This window comes from Sphaeramia orbicularis, chromosome 8 (assembly GCF_902148855.1).
Source record: "Sphaeramia orbicularis chromosome 8, fSphaOr1.1, whole genome shotgun sequence".
NCBI classification, from domain to species: Eukaryota; Metazoa; Chordata; class Actinopteri; order Kurtiformes; family Apogonidae; genus Sphaeramia; species Sphaeramia orbicularis.
Genome location: NC_043964.1, coordinates 10,957,494 through 10,973,624, shown reverse-complemented (window position 1 = coordinate 10,973,624; position 16,131 = coordinate 10,957,494). Strand labels below are relative to the sequence as shown.

Here is a 16,131-nt window from a genome sequence, read left to right as displayed (position 1 = left end):
GTGGACACTTACGCAACATCCCATAATACACTGCAATTCATATCATTACTATAACTTTGCTGTTCTTGATAAACCTGATCTGCAGTAACATGTTTAAGTGTAAATCAGTTATTTGTTAGACAAAAAGAGTTGTTTTTTGCATATTATATGAAGTAATAACTAGCATTAGAGTATGGTAAAATGTGAGAAAATATCAAATTAGCAGCCTTAAAAAAATTTTTATTTCATTGTTTTCATTTTACTTTCTGATATTGGGTTTAAATACATATTTCTTTACTTAAAAAATTAAATGCATGGACATTTTTGTAACTCCATGAAAAAAAAAAACTCAATCACAATTTTTTTTTTATGCCTAAGGAGGTATGAAAACACTCCAGAAAAAAAAATCTTGACTAAGGTTCTCATAATTCATGCATGAAAAGGTTAACTTGGCATGGTCATATCTAGACCTAAAAAACTTCCTGATGAAGGCTTGAAGCTGAAATGCATAGGAGTGTTTTTTAGGTCTAGATATGACCATGTCATGTTAACCCTTTCATGCATGAATTATGAGAACCTTCGTCAATATTTTTTTCTTGAGTGTTTTTATTCCTCTTTAGGCATGAAAAAAACAATGCCATTGAATTGTTGTTTTTTTTTTTTTTTTTTTATGAACCTATTTTTCATGGAGTTACAAAAATGTCCACTCAACTGGACACCGGTCTCCAGGAATAGGACCTGGTACCCGAGTCAAGTCGAGTCGAACCGAGTCGAGCCAGTTCCACACAGTGGAAATGCGGCATTACTAAATATGGTATCTTCATTGACCTTAATTTTCTACTAGGGATGTAACTAGGGATGTCTGATAATATCAGCCCACCGATATTATCGGCCCGATATTGGCATAAAAATGTAATATCGGTGAATATCGTTATTGGTTTTTTTGCCTATCATTAAAACCAATAAAATAATGGCTTGATTTCGCCAGCATTTACCGATGCGTAAATGAAGCATTGTCTGTAGCTGAAAGAAATGTGCAGTTTTCAAAATTGTACAGTAGAGTTGCCACACTGTAATAGACTCATGGAGGGAGGGAGAGAAAATAAATAAATATGGCATTTTTTCCACAACTTAAGTTGAAGTATGTATTCTTTGCACAGACAGTGTTTATATTTTGAAAGCCTTGTAGCATTTGAGAATGCATCCAATGGGGCATCACAATAAAATTAGGCATGATGTATTAATTCCATGACAGGAGATATGTGATGTTACCTAAAATTAGTTTCATATCCCACATATGTCGGCAGCGGTATCGGTAGATATCGGAAATGGAAATTAAGCATTGGACAATATCGGCATATCGGTTTTTGGCAAAAAAGCCAATATCGGACATCCTTAGATGTAACGATATGAAAATTTCAAAACACGGTTATTGTGACCAAAATTATCACGGTTATCATAATTATCGCAGAATTGTTGAAATTGTGCTCAAAATGTTCAAAAAATTTCACACTGAAATAATTTAACCAAGTTGTATTTTGAAAAAAACAAACAAAAAACAAATAAAATAATTGGCACAATGTACTTTCTTTTGCAGAAACATTCAAGTATTAACCCTTAGTGGTCTGAGTCTATTTTGTCCGTTTTTCAGCACTTTTGATTTTGCCTTTATATACTATATAAACAAATGTTTACTATACCAATGTTTGGAATCTTTTTTTTTATCAGCACAACTTCATTTATATCATCTGCCTATTATTTTTTCACCTTAACCTACTATATCAAAATAAAAGGCCAGAAAACACAAAAAAATATATAAAATCCGATTTGAAAAATTTATACAATTTATTGCATAAATAACACACAGATGCTTAACGAACCTTTTCAAAGACGTTAAAAGTAAATATTGGTTCCAAATATTAGGTATATAAAATTAAAACTGTAATAAATTAAAACTATACTCAAATATTTGACATAAAAGCAGATCTTTACATAGGCGTTTTCTCCGGAAAAGTGCGATAATCAAACACGGTTATCATGATAATTAGAATTTGAACGGTAATACTAACCGGTTGCAATTTTACCACAGTTTATCGTTATACCGGTAATCATTACATTCCTATTTTCTACACGACAATAAAAGATTCTGAAATATTTCACAAAAGTAATACAGTCTTGTTATGTCCTCCAATAACACACTAAGGTTGAAATTTTGAATTTCAGAATATTTCTATGAATGAACTATAAAGAGTTAAGGGTTAAAACTTGGGGAACATATAATGTGTTGTGATTGGCGACCCACCCTGCAAATCTCCATCCGATTGGCTGCCTCCTCCATCTCCTCTCGGAGGGACTCGGACTTGGCACCGGGCTGCAGAGTGCTCGGGTGACTGGATGACTTGGATGACTGCTGAAATCTACAGGCAAGAGGTAAAAAAATGGACACAACATTAGGCAAGGCAAGTTTATTTATATAGCACATTTCAGCAACAAGGCAATTCAAGGTGCTTCACACAGGACATTGAAATATGACAGGGAAAAAAAAAACACATTTAAAACATTATAAAAGAAACATGTGAAGGGTGATTAAAAACAGCGAGTAAGAAAACAACATATAAAACCCAAAAATCTAAAAACACACACATATTAAAGTAAGAGTTGCAGTGTAGAGTTTCGAAAGAGAATATACAATTTAACCTCGACTTAAAAGAACTCAGACTCTCAGCAGACCTGATATTTTCTGGTAGTTTGTTCCAGATATACGGAACATAGAAACTGAACGCTGATTCTCCATGTTTAGTTCTGACTTTTGGAACCCAGAGCAGACCTGCACCTGACCACCTGAGTGGTCTGGATGGTTCATACTGGACTAGAAGGTCTCTGATGGATTTTAGGCCTAAACCATTCAGTGCTTTATATGCTAGCAAGAGAATTTTAAAGTCTATTCTCTAAGAGACAGGGAGCCAGTGTAGAGACCTGAGAACTGGACTGATGTGGTCCACTCTCTTGGTCTTAGTGAGGACTGGAGCAGCAGCATTCTGGATCAGCTGCAGTCGTTGGATAGATTTTTTAGGCAGACCACAGAAGATACTGTTACAGTAGTCAACTCCACTAAAGATAAATGCATGGACAAGTTTTTCAAGGTCCTGCTGCGACATCAGTCCTTTAATCGTAGAAATGTTCTTGATAGTGATGTGACGTTCATGAATGAATCGAATCTTTTGAACGGCTCTTTGAAATGAACGATGGGAACCGAGTCTTTGTAAAGAGCTGTTCATTTTTATTTATTTATTTATTTTTTTTGTAGTTTTGTTTGTTTTGTTTTTTTTCTCTCTCCTCTGCCCAGTTTACTCAGTTCTGGTTGTAGTTATTGTTTCCATTATAATTGTCTCCATGGTTGTTACTGTTTGTATTGTTGATCCTTTCTTGCGAGGGTCTTCGCCACCTTCTTCTCTCTTGTTCTCTCCCCTCCTTCTACCCCCCCCACCCCCCATGTCAGGTCTGGCATCGAAATGTGGTTCAACAAAACTCATAATAAACACAGTAGAATATCCAAGGGCGCTTCATATACTTTATGAAGTTACCCTTGGCAAAGCAAATTTGTTCAGCATCAAAAGGAACCAGACTACCGTTCTGCTGTTAGAACGCTGGACAAGACAAGTAGAAAAAAAAAAAAAAAAAAAAAGTAGTGTGAGATACTCCCTGGTAAAATGTCCAAATAAAAGAGGATACACAAGCAAAGGTGTCAGAAAAATGGGCAATGATGACTAGGAGTACAGTTGGTGTCGGCTACTGCCTTATCGGTACAGACAGCTGCCTGTCAGCCAGCTGAGCCCATTAAAAAAAAAAAAAAAAGATAAATGCATGGACAAGTTTTTCAAGGTCCTGCTGCGACATCAGTCCTTTAATCGTAGAAATGTTCTTGATAGTGATGTGACGTTCATGAATGAATCGAATCTTTTGAACGGCTCTTTGAAATGAACGATGGGAACCGAGTCTTTGTAAAGAGCTGTTCATTTTTATTTATTTATTTATTTTTTTTGTAGTTTTGTTTGTTTTGTTTTTTTTCTCTCTCCTCTGCCCAGTTTACTCAGTTCTGGTTGTAGTTATTGTTTCCATTATAATTGTCTCCATGGTTGTTGCTGTTTGTATTGTTGATACTTTCTTGCGAGGGTCTTCGCCACCTTCTTCTCTCTTGTTCTCTCCCCTCCTTCTACCCCCCCCCACCCCCCATGTCAGGTCTGGCATCGAAATGTGGTTCAACAAAACTCATAATAAACACAGTAGAATATCCAAGGGCGCTTCATATACTTTATGAAGTTACCCTTGGCAAAGCAAATTTGTTCAGCATCAAAAGGAACCAGACTACCGTTCTGCTGTTAGGACGCTGGACAAGACAAGTAGAAAAAAAAAAAAAAAAAAAGTAGTGTGAGATACTCCCTGGTAAAATGTCCAAATAAAAGAGGATACACAAGCAAAGGTGTCAGAAAAATGGGCAATGATGACTGGGAGTACAGTTGGTGTCGGCTGCTGCCTTATCGGTACAGACAGCTGCCTGTCAGCCAGCTGAGCCCATTAAAAAAAAAAAAAAAAAGATAAATGCATGGACAAGTTTTTCAAGGTCCTGCTGCGACATCAGTCCTTTAATCGTAGAAATGTTCTTGATAGTGATGTGATGTTCATGAACGAATCGAATCTTTTGAACGGCTCGGAGGGAGTGTCTGATTGCCTGTCAATTTTGCGTCACTGGGGAGGGATTGGGCAGGAGGAGAATGTTCGAGCGGAAAAAAAAAAGAGTGCTTGCGTACTGCGCATGTCTTATGGCAAGAAGTTAACCCTTTCATGCACAGTGGTCACTCCAGTGGACAGTTCTTCTCCAGCTGTTCTCTTGTATCTTGTATATTCATAGGTTTTGTTGTTTTAGTTCCATATCAGCCAACACAGTGGACACTTATGCACCATCCCATAATAATACACTGACATTCAGACCATTACTGTAACTGTACTGTTCTAGATAAACCTGATCTGCACTAACATGTTTGAGTGGAAATCAATTGTTATCTGTTAGAAAAAAAGTGTTGTTTTTTTTTGTTTTTTTTTTTGCATATTATCTCCATGAAAAGAGTAACAATTAGCATTAGAATATGTTAAAATGTGAGAAAACATCAGATTTTATTTTATTTCATTGTTTTCATATCACTTTCTGATATTGGGTTTTAAACACGTTTCTTTACTTCAAAAATTAAATGCATGGACATTTTTGTAACTCCATGCGAAAAAAAAACAAAAACAAACCTTGATCACATTGTGTTTTTTCATGCCTATGGAGGAATAAAAACACTCAAGAAAAAAATCTTAACTAAGGTTCTCATAATTAATGCATGAAAGGGTTAATGCACTACAGTTAAGGTATTTAAATAATTGCAATGATAAGTCGCTTTTGTGTTTTGTGCATTTTTTCTGTATGTTTACCAATGTACTGTTCTTGTTCTGAGAATTGCACTATAGTTCAGGTATTTAAGTAATTGCAATGATTAATCACTGTTGTGTTTTGTGCAATTTTTTCCGTATGTTTACACACATTTATTGTTCTTGTTTTGAGGAGAATAAAATGTTATTTCATATGAATGAATGAATGTTTTTATTATTGTGTCTTACATAAAAAAAAAAAAAACATGCCCAGCCCTTACATGGGCTTATAAGACACCAAAAATACACACCAAAAATCAAACACCAGACAATAGGCACAATAGATATGAACAAAACAAAATACTGACCTATTTAAACAAACACATCTGCCGCTTTTTCCAGGCTTTACAAACAAATAATGCTAATTTATATACATTAGAACTAAACAACCATTTCATCTTGTCATCATCAGTGCTCCAGAACATATCAGGATTTCAGATACACATATCATATCATAAGAAAATGTTTTATTTTTTTCTTCATTTTTAGGCTACAGACTAGTCCACATAATGTACCGTGATGTTTTTGGTCAAATTCCATCATTTGCCTAATGTCACCTCTCATGTCATGGATTTAGCCCTCACATTTGAACTAACTATTCTTTTTTACGGTAAGATAATATTTACTGCCGTGCCAATTAAACACCTTTAAAATGTAATGTCAATCATCACATGTAGCCTATTTAGTCATTTAAATTAGTCATTAAATTTAGTTATTTAAATCCAGGTTAAAGACTCACCTGTTCACAGCTGCATTTGAATAGAGTTTTTATTCATCAGTTCAGATCTGCACTATTCCTTTTCAGCCAAAAGTTTTTATCTGTTTAGTCTGCTTGTCTCTTTTATCTGTTTTACATATTTATCTGATTTTTGTTTGTTTGTTTGTTTGTTTGTTTTTCTCATGCCTTCTGCTGTAATGCTTTTAATGTTTTATGTAAAGCACTTTGAATTGTCTTGTACATGAAATGTGCTATAGAAATAAAACTGCCTCGCCTTGCCTAAAACATTGGTGTTTCAAAAGAATGCAAAAAAACATAAAAGAGCCAGTCTTTTGAACGACTCTTTTACGACTCTTTTCAGTGAACGGCTCCCTTCAAAGAGCCAAAAGTCCCATCACTAGTTCTTGAGGTGATAGTAAGCTGACTTTGTAATTGTTTGTATGTGGTTTTTAAAATTCAGGTCTGAATCCATGACAAAGATTAGATACATGATGCTTAAAGAAGAGACATTTAACACCCGAGCCGTCATTTTAAAAATAAATGAACCCAAACAGGTTGAAACCCGACTCTTTAATATACTTACCTTGTCCGTGCAGAGTCCATGTCCAAGACGAGTTTAGCTAAGTGCTTTCTTTGTTTCTGGATGTTGGGAATATCCACCTACGAAAGATAAAATGAAGTCGAGGATTAAACACAGTTGAGAGAATTAAACCGTGGAACCTTCATGGAAATGAAGTCCACATTGGGCCTATTAATAAGACGGAAATAAAAATGTGCTGTTCTGTAATTCAGTTCTAACACAAAGGCGCTGTGAATTAATTAATGTTTCCAGTGCAGGCTGTGCTGTTGTACCTCAGCCAGCACATACAGAGGCTCCACTACATCTCTCTCTATCTGAAACTCAAACTGGATTAACTCCTGGGCCAGCTTGTCCTCTGTCTCCCCGCAGAGTTTCAGCATCTTCCTGTCGGTAACAAACACAAAGTGAAAGGATGTCAAACACAGTTACACGCAGACAAGTGTTAGTGGTGATATAAAAGAGTTCAACACATCATATGCACTCAATTAGAGATGATGGAAGTGTGTGGACAGCAAGGATCTATCTATCTATCTATCTATCTATCTATCTATCTATCTATCTATCTATCTATCTATCTATCTATCTATCTATCTATCTATCTATCTATCTATCTATCTATCTATCTATCTATCTATCTATCTATCGTTTGTTCTATCTATCTATCTATCTATCTATCTATCTATCTATCTATCTATCTATCTATCTATCTATCTATCGTTTGTTCTATCTATCTATCGTTCGTTCTATCTATCTATCGTTCGTTCTATCTATCGTTCGTTCTATCGTTCTATCTATCTATCGTCCTATCGTTCTATCGTTCTATCTATCGTTCTATCTATCATTCTATCGTTCTATCTATCTATCTATCTATCGTTCTATCTATCTATCTATCTATCTATCATTCTATCGTTCTATCTATCTATCTATCTATCTATCTATCTATCTATCTATCTATCGTTCTATCGTTCTATCTATCGTTCTATCTATCATTCTATCGTTCTATCTATCTATCTATCGTTCTATCTATCTATCTATCTATCTATCTATCTATCTATCTATCTATCGTTCTATCGTTCTATCGTTCTATCTATCTATCTATCTATCTATCTATCTATCTATCTATCTATCTATCTATCTATCTACCTATCTATCTATCATTCTATCGTTCTATCGTTCTATCGTTCTATCGTTCTATCATTCTATCTATCGTTCTATCATTCTATCTATCTATCTATCTATCTATCTATCTATCTATCTATCTATCTATCTATCTATCTATCTATCTATCTATCTATCTATCTATCTATCTATCTATCTATCGTTCTATCTATCGTTCTATCTATCGTTCTATCTATCGTTCTATCGTTCTATCTCGTTCTATCTATCGTTCTATCGTTCTATCTATTGTTCTATCTATCTATCTATCTATCTATCTATCTATCTATCTATCTATCTATCTATCTATCTATCTATCTATCTATTGTTCTATCGTTCTATCTATCTATCTATCTATCTATCTATCTATCTATCTATCTATCTATCTATCTATCTATCTATCTATCTATCTATCTATCTAGTTCATCTTAAGTTTACAAAACTGGACTGTTCTTAAAACAGCAAATCCATTCAAATCAAACAATTAAGTTTAATGCCCTCAAGTTTTCATTACTTAATACTTAAATTTTTTAAGGCAACGAATTACCTCAGATTTTTTAAGTAAACTCAACTTATCCAGTCTTACAGTGTACTTTTTAAGGTATTAAATGCAGATGTGTAAATTCAAGACTTTTAAGATCCAGTGGGAACCCTGCGTAGACTTTTGTAATTTCACTTTTCTTTATCCGATGTACATTTGGCAAAACTGACCATAAAGCTGACTGCGACTTTAATGCGATTTGTTAAATACGGTCACTTACCCCAGTAGAGAGTCATCCCCTAACACTGCCGCCCCCTCGACCATACATTGTGCCAGGATAGTGAGTGGTAATTTTTTCTAGGAGGAGAAACAAGTTCCATTAATAGAGCTTTAATTCATTCCATCCAAAGAACAATAAGTTGATACTTCTTCCTACTCCTTTTCAACCATGCAATATTCAGACTTGTATGTGCTTGAAGATAGATTCTGCACTGTAAAAAGTGACTGTAAAATTAACACCAAAAAGTTGTAAAACTGCAACATAAAAAAACCTGTAAGTGACAATACAATGTAAAGTTGTTCATTTGAAAAGATTTTTGTTTTAACGATTAAATCAAATATAGCTGTAGTTCCCACAGTAAGAGTATGTGAACAAAACCAGATTTGTATGTAGAAATGATGGATTTCTATGTATATGTCGAGGCCCAAAACAGAATCTGGCCCGATTCAGAATCGGGCCGGCCCAGAATGGAATTCTACTCTAGGCCGGCCTAGAATGGAATCCTGCTGCTATAATGTTATTTTTATACCATGTTTAATGCAAATGATCTAAATTATTACAAAAATCAATACATGGAATTTGCAAATATGTGAAAAAAAAATGAAACAAACAACATTTTAATTGTAAACTATAATACACTTTATTTACAAATAGAACCTGGTGGTACTCCCCGCCAATATATGGTACAGTGAAATCGACTGAAATTGACAATAGTTACTCAAGGTATGTAAGACTGAAAATGTAAAATTATGACAAATTATGAAATTATGGATCATTTGCATTAAACATGGTATAAAAATAACATTATAGCAGCAGGATTCCATTCTAGGCCGGCCTAGAATAGAATTCCATTCTGGGCCGGCCCGATTCTGAATCGGGCCAGATTCCGTTTTGGGCCTCGACATATATCTGTATAAATTGCAAGACTATAATGTTGAAAAAACAGTGTATTTTCTTTTCTTTTTTTTTTTTATAAAAAAACTTACAGAAAAAGTAGTAAACATTTAACAATTTAACATTTCAAACTTGTAAATTAATGGGTTGGCAGAGTTGGTAGAGTGGCTTGTCCAATAACCAAAGGGTTGGTGGTTCGAATCCTGGCTCAGATTGTCCCTATGTTAAAGTGTCCATGGAAGACACTGAACCTTAAATTGTTCCCAGTTGGACCTGGTGGTTTTGGAAAATTCTTTGGTCTCCATGAAGGTGTAGAAAATGTGCTGAATAAGTGCAGTCCATTTACCATTTAAATCGACATGTTTAAAATGTTAAATCTATAAGTTACTCCGTAAATATTTTCACAGTTGGATGTGTTTTTTTACAGTATTGTTCTGGTAACCGCAGCTGCCAGTTTTTTTCTGTAAAAACAACAGGATTTTTTTTTTTTTACAGTGTGTCCATTTAAATGTTATTTTGTTTTGTTTTATTTTGTTTCTTTGCATGTTCGAAATAAATAAATCAAATCAACAATATTATAAAGCCCAAACCGCCATCATTTGTGTGATATGTGATAGTGCCTTGCATCACGGCTCAATGTCAGAGCGGGTGAAGGATGCCGGTACTCACAGAAGGTGACTTGACGGATCTCTTCTCCATGTCAGTCCCCTGCTGACCCTGCAGGCAGGCAGTCAGCTTCTTATGAGTGCTGTGTGTCACTTGTTTGACCAGATCCAGACGCTTCTCCACCTGCACAAACACACACACAAATACACACAGAACACACAAGAATTTAATCTCCGACACTTTATTCCGATGCATTTATCTTTTATGTCGTAGCGCCACAAGTCTAAGAATGACACGCCGACAAAAAATTGCCCCCACAAGTTGCTGCGATTAATCATAATGGTTTTTTCTAAGCATGATGTTTTTGATAATACAGATTAAAGCGTACAATTACATAATTAATGAACGAGCCATGCAGTATTCAGATAGTGTTGCTCGTAAAAGTACAGATTTCCCATAAAACCATCAAGGGCATCTCTTCTATCAGCCATCATAATCCCATTACCATCCCTGATAAACACACACACACACACACACACACACACACACACCACTGTATAAAAAAATCTGTAATTTAACAGAATTTTCACTGTTTATTTTACAAGTTTTTCCTGTATTTTTAAGATACAGGAAAATATCAATGAAATGACAAAAACAGACTGTGATTTTACATATCAAATGGAAAATAACATGAAAAAACTAAGTGTGAATGACCATAAAATTTCAATTTTTTTAAAAGAATTTTTTTCTTTTTTTTTTACAGAAAAATACAGTTAAAATACATTTGCAAATGTATCATAATTTCACAAATATTGATTTTATATTTATGAGATTAAACTGTTAATTTAAAGTCTAATACTGTAAAAAAAAAAAAAAAAAAAAAAAAAAAAAAAAAAAATTATAATAAAACGAAATAAAATTACTGACAATTAACTGTAAAAGAAGTATTTGTTCTGTCAGTTTAACAAGACTTGTTTGTTAACTGACAAATATCTTGTGTAATTACGGGAGGTTTCACAACAAAAATGTTGAATAAATGTGTTTTTGTGAATGTATAACATATATAAGCACTGATAAACTGTCCAAATACAGTTTTTATCAGTGGATTGTACAACTTCGTCTCATTGAAAATTATTTTATATATATTTCTAGATAATTTGATTGTTTTAATACATGAAAATATTGTTTATTAAACATTAAAAGTAAAAACAAAAAAAAGCAAAATCTCATGTAAAGTTAGGGCAAAAAACTGTATTTTAATTATGGAAAATTACTGTATTTTGATGAGATGGTTATTTTCCGTTATTTTACAGTATTTTTTCGGCACCGCTGCTGCTGGAACAATACCGTTTTTTCGCTTTTTTTTTTTTTTTTTTGACAGTGACACACACACAACTGTAAAAAAAAAAATCTGTAATTTAACAGAATTTTCACTGTTTATTTTACAGATTTTTCCTGTATTTTTAAGATACAGGAAAATATCAATGAAGTGACAAAAATAGACTGTGATTTTACACGTCAAATGTAAAACACAAAAAAACAGTAACTGTGAATAACCATAAAATTTCAGTTTTTTGAAAAAATTTTTTCTTTTTTTACAGAAAAATACAGTTAAAATATATTTGCAAATGTATCATAATTTCACAAATATTTATTTTCTATTTATGAGATTAAACTGTTAATTTAAAGTTTAATACTGTAAATAATAATAATAATAATAATAATAATAATAATAATAAAGTAAAAACACATAAAATTACTGACAATTAACCATTAAAGAAGTATTTGTTCTGTAAGTTTAACAAGACTTGTTTGCTAATTGACAAATATCTTGTGTTAAAAATGTTGAATAAATGTATTTTTGTGAATGTATAACATGTATAAGCACTGATAAACTGTTAAAATACAGTTTTTATCAGTTGGATTGTACAACTTAGTCTCACTGAAAATTATTTAGATATTTATTTATAGGTAATTTCATTGTTTTAATACATGAAAATATTCTTTATTAAACATTAAAAAGTCAAAAAAAAAAAAAAAAGTAAAATCCCATGTAAAGTTAGGGCAAAAAACTATTTTAATCATAGAAAATTACTGTATTTTGATGAGATGGTTATTTTCCGTTATTTTAAAGTATTTTTTCGGCACCCCTGCTGCCGGAATAATACCGTTTTTTTTTTTCTTTTTTCTTTTTTACAGTGACACACACACACAAACACTCATACCACTGCTCACCTGCAGAAGGTCCTCGCTCAACACTTCTGTTTTTTCCGCCCTGTAATCAGAATCAGAATCAGAATCAGAATACTTTATTAATCTGGGATTGCAAATAAAGATAATATTCTTACGTCCTTTGAAACTCTTAAAACAAACTTTGGAATCCCTCAAACCCATTTGTTGAAATATTTTCAGATTCATAGTTTTATTCACACCAGGACGCAGCCATATCAGCGCCCTCCTTTAAGTATTTTAGAAGAAATAGCAACATCAGACCCCTATAGTACGGGGAAGATATCAATGATATAAAAGAAACTGATTAAAAAAAAAAAAAAAAATGAGTAAAGAATCCTCAAATTATAAAAGATTAGCGTGGATAGAAGACCTCCAAACAGAGATTACAGAAATGGGAGAAAGCTCGTCCCCAGTTCAAACAATATCCATTAATAGCAGATTTAAATGAATTCAATATAACTGGCTAATGAGTTCTGGGGGTTTATGTTCTAGGGAGACCCACACAATATTATCAGTTCATGTCAGAAAATATATGTAATGTGTTAAAACCTTAACCCTTTCATGCAAGAATTATAACAGCCTTAATCTAGATTTTTTTTTATTCCTCGAGGCATTAAAAAAAAAAAAAAATGCAATGGAAATAGTTTTTATGAACCTATTTTTCATGGAGTTGCAAAAATGTCCACTCAGCTGCACACCATGCATTTAATTTATGAAGGAAACAAACGTGTGTTTACTGATAAACTGTGTGAAAACTATGAAATAAAAACCTTTTTAATGCTTTTTCTAGGTCATTCATTTCTCAGACGGGGTAGTTGTTTGTTTACCTACTTTACTAGTTTGTCTGATAAATGAATTATCTACAAAAATTATATGTGGAAGACAGTGTGAACCTTTAGCAGACATTTTTAATGCCACTAATCTGAAGTTTTCTCACATTTGAACATGCTAATACCAGTCATTACTCACTTCATGGAGATAATATGCCAAAAAAAAAAAAAAAAAAAAAAGTGGTTTTTGACTAACTTTTAGGTGGTTTTGGGGTAATTTTTAGGTGGTTTTTGGGTGGTTTTTGGGTGTTTTTTAGGTGGTTTTTGGGTGATTTTGGGTGGTTTTGGGTGGTTTTTGGGTGATTTTTAGGTGGTTTTTGGATGATTTTTAGGTGGTTTTTGGGGTCATTTTTAGGTGGTTTTGGGGTGGTTTTTGGGTGATTTTTAGGTGGTTTTTGGGTGATTTTTGGGTGGTTTTGGGTGGTTTTTGGGTGATTTTTAGGTGGTTTTTGGATGATTTTTAGGTGGTTTTTGGGGTCATTTTTAGGTGGTTTTGGGGTGGTTTTTGGATGATTTTTAGGTGGTTTTGGGGTCATTTTTAGGTGGTTTTGGGGTGATTTTTAGGTGGTTTTTGGGTGATTTTTGGGTGGTTTTTGGGTAATTTTTAGGTGGTTTTTGGGTGGTTTGTGGGGTAATTTTTAGGTGGTTTTGGGGTGGTTTCGGGGTGATTTTTAGGTGGTTTTTGGGTGATTTTTAGGTGGTTTTTGGATGATTTTTAGGTGGTTTTTGGGGTCATTTTTAGGTGGTTTTGGGGTGGTTTTTGGGTGATTTTAAGGTGGTTTTGGGGTGATTTTTAGGTGGTTTTTGGGTGATTTTTGGGTGGTTTTTGGGTAATTTTTAAGTGGTTTTTGGGTGGTTTGTGGGGTAATTTTTAGGTGGTTTTGGGGTGGTTTCGGGGTGATTTTTAGGTGGTTTTTGGGTAATTTTTATGGTATGGTATGGTATGCTTTTATTGTCATTTGACAGTACAAGTACTACAAACGAAATTACATTCAAGAAGATAGGGACTTCAGCCGCTGCCGGCTTCCAGCGCCGCCACAAGACCCACCCCTCTACGAAACTGCGTTAAAAGTACAGAGAAGATAATGCAAAGCACAAATATAAGACATCATACATTTTTACACAGTACATGTGGACACATGCTGGGATTTTTCCATGGATTTGAAGGAAGTCTGGGGGACAGCGTGAACATCAAGGCCGACAGCAGACGTGAAGGAAAAAATGGGGGGTAATGGGGGTTTTGGGTGGTTTTTGGGTGATTTTTAGGTGGTTTTTGGGTGGTTTTTGGGTGATTTTTAGGTGGTTTTTGGGTGGTTTTTGGGTGATTTTTAGGTGGTTTTTGGGTGGTTTTTGGGTGATTTTTAGGTGGTTTTGGGGTGGTTTGTGGGGTAATTGTGGGCCTACAAAATTCTCCGTGGGTCTGCTCCTGTCTACTTAGGTGCACTAATAAAAGCTTATGTCGCCCCACGACCACTCCGCTCGTCTGGGGAACGTAGTCTGGTGGTCCCCAGACCTTGTACAAGACAATCCAGGCTCTTTTCATGGGTCGTTCCACGTTGGTGGAACGCTCTACCAAGTGCTACAAGAACAGAGTCATCCCTGCCTATCTTCAAGAAGCTCCTGAAGACCCAGCTCTTCCGAGAGCACCTCCTGTCCTAGCACTTTCAAACATTCCATTTTAAATATTCTAATAAGGTTTTTCCCAGGACAACCACAGATTCTTTCACGATTATCTCTGGACCTGCTGCGGTGGTCCGGCCTCTTCCCTGCCCTCATCATCACCACTCACTTATCCTCAACCGCCTCCATGTGTCTCCCCCTACTCCCCCCTTCTCCCCCTCTCCCCCAGTCCCTATCTCTGTCGCTCTCTCTTTTTCCCCTTCTCTACTCTCTCTCTTTAACCCCAACTGGTCAAGGCAGACGGCCATCCTCCAGGAGTCTGGGTCTGCTCAGGGTTTCTGCCTGTTAAAGGGAAGTTTTTCCTTCCACTGTCACCAGTCATAAGTGTTTGCTCCAGGAGGATTCTGTTGGGTTTCTGTAGAATTGACTTAGAGTCTGGTTTTGACCAACTCTATATATAAAATGTCAAGAGATAACTTTTTTGTGATCTGGCGCTATATAAATAAAATTTGATTGATTGAGTGATTTAATTGGTTTTCCCCTGTAAGTCGCTTTGGAAAAAAGCGTCTGCCAAATGCGTAAACATAAACATAAACATAATTTTTAGGTGGTTTTGGGGTGGTTTGTGGGTGATTTTTAGGTGGTTTTTGGGTGGTTTGTGGGGTAATTTTTAGGTGGTTTTGGGTGATTTTTAGGTGGTTTGTGGGTGATTTTTAGGTGTTTTTTGGGTGGTTTATGGGGTAATTTTTAGGTGTTTTTGGGGCAGTTTTTGGGTGATTTTTAGGTGGTTTTGGGGTGATTTTTAGGTGGTTATTGGGTAGTTTGTGGGGTAATTTTTAGGTGGTTTTTGGGTGATTTTTAGGTGGTTTGTGGGTGATTTTTAGGTGTTTTTTGGGTGGTTTATGGGGTAATTTTTAGGTGTTTTTGGGGCGGTTTTTGGGTGATTTTTAGGTGGTTTTGGGGTGATTTTTAGGTGGTTATTGGGTGGTTTGTGGGGTAATTTTTAGGTGTTTTTGGGGCGGTTTTTGGGTAATTTTTAGGTGGTTTTGGGGTGATTTTTAGGTGGTTTTTGAGTGGTTTTGGGGTGATTTTTAGGTGGTTTTTGGGTGATTTTTAGGTGGTTTTTGGGTGGTTTTTAGGTGGTTTTTGGGTGGTTTTTAGGTGGTTTGTGGGGTAATTTTTAGGTGGTTTTTGGGTGATTTTTAGGTGGTTTTTGACTAATTTTTAGGTGGTTTTGGGGTAATTTTTGGGTGATTTTTTGGTGGTTTTTGACTAATTTTTATGGTG

At 34.7% G+C, this 16,131-nt stretch overlaps 1 protein-coding gene across 2 annotated transcripts in view; it reads right to left on the bottom strand.

Annotated features, from left to right (window-relative positions):
- The window catches only part of LOC115424281 (rho GTPase-activating protein 44-like), a 127,607-nt gene that overhangs the window by 43,618 nt on the left and 67,858 nt on the right, over positions 1-16,131 (bottom strand). For both annotated transcript variants that reach the window (XM_030141439.1, XM_030141440.1), the window contains exons 2-7: positions 12,398-12,437; positions 10,226-10,345; positions 8,663-8,739; positions 7,019-7,130; positions 6,750-6,826; positions 2,282-2,396 (exon numbers count right to left, since the gene is read on the bottom strand). In XM_030141439.1, coding sequence (XP_029997299.1) covers positions 2,282-2,396; positions 6,750-6,826; positions 7,019-7,130; positions 8,663-8,739; positions 10,226-10,345; positions 12,398-12,437 — 541 coding nt within the window. The remainder of the gene's footprint in view (positions 1-2,281; positions 2,397-6,749; positions 6,827-7,018; positions 7,131-8,662; positions 8,740-10,225; positions 10,346-12,397; positions 12,438-16,131) is intronic.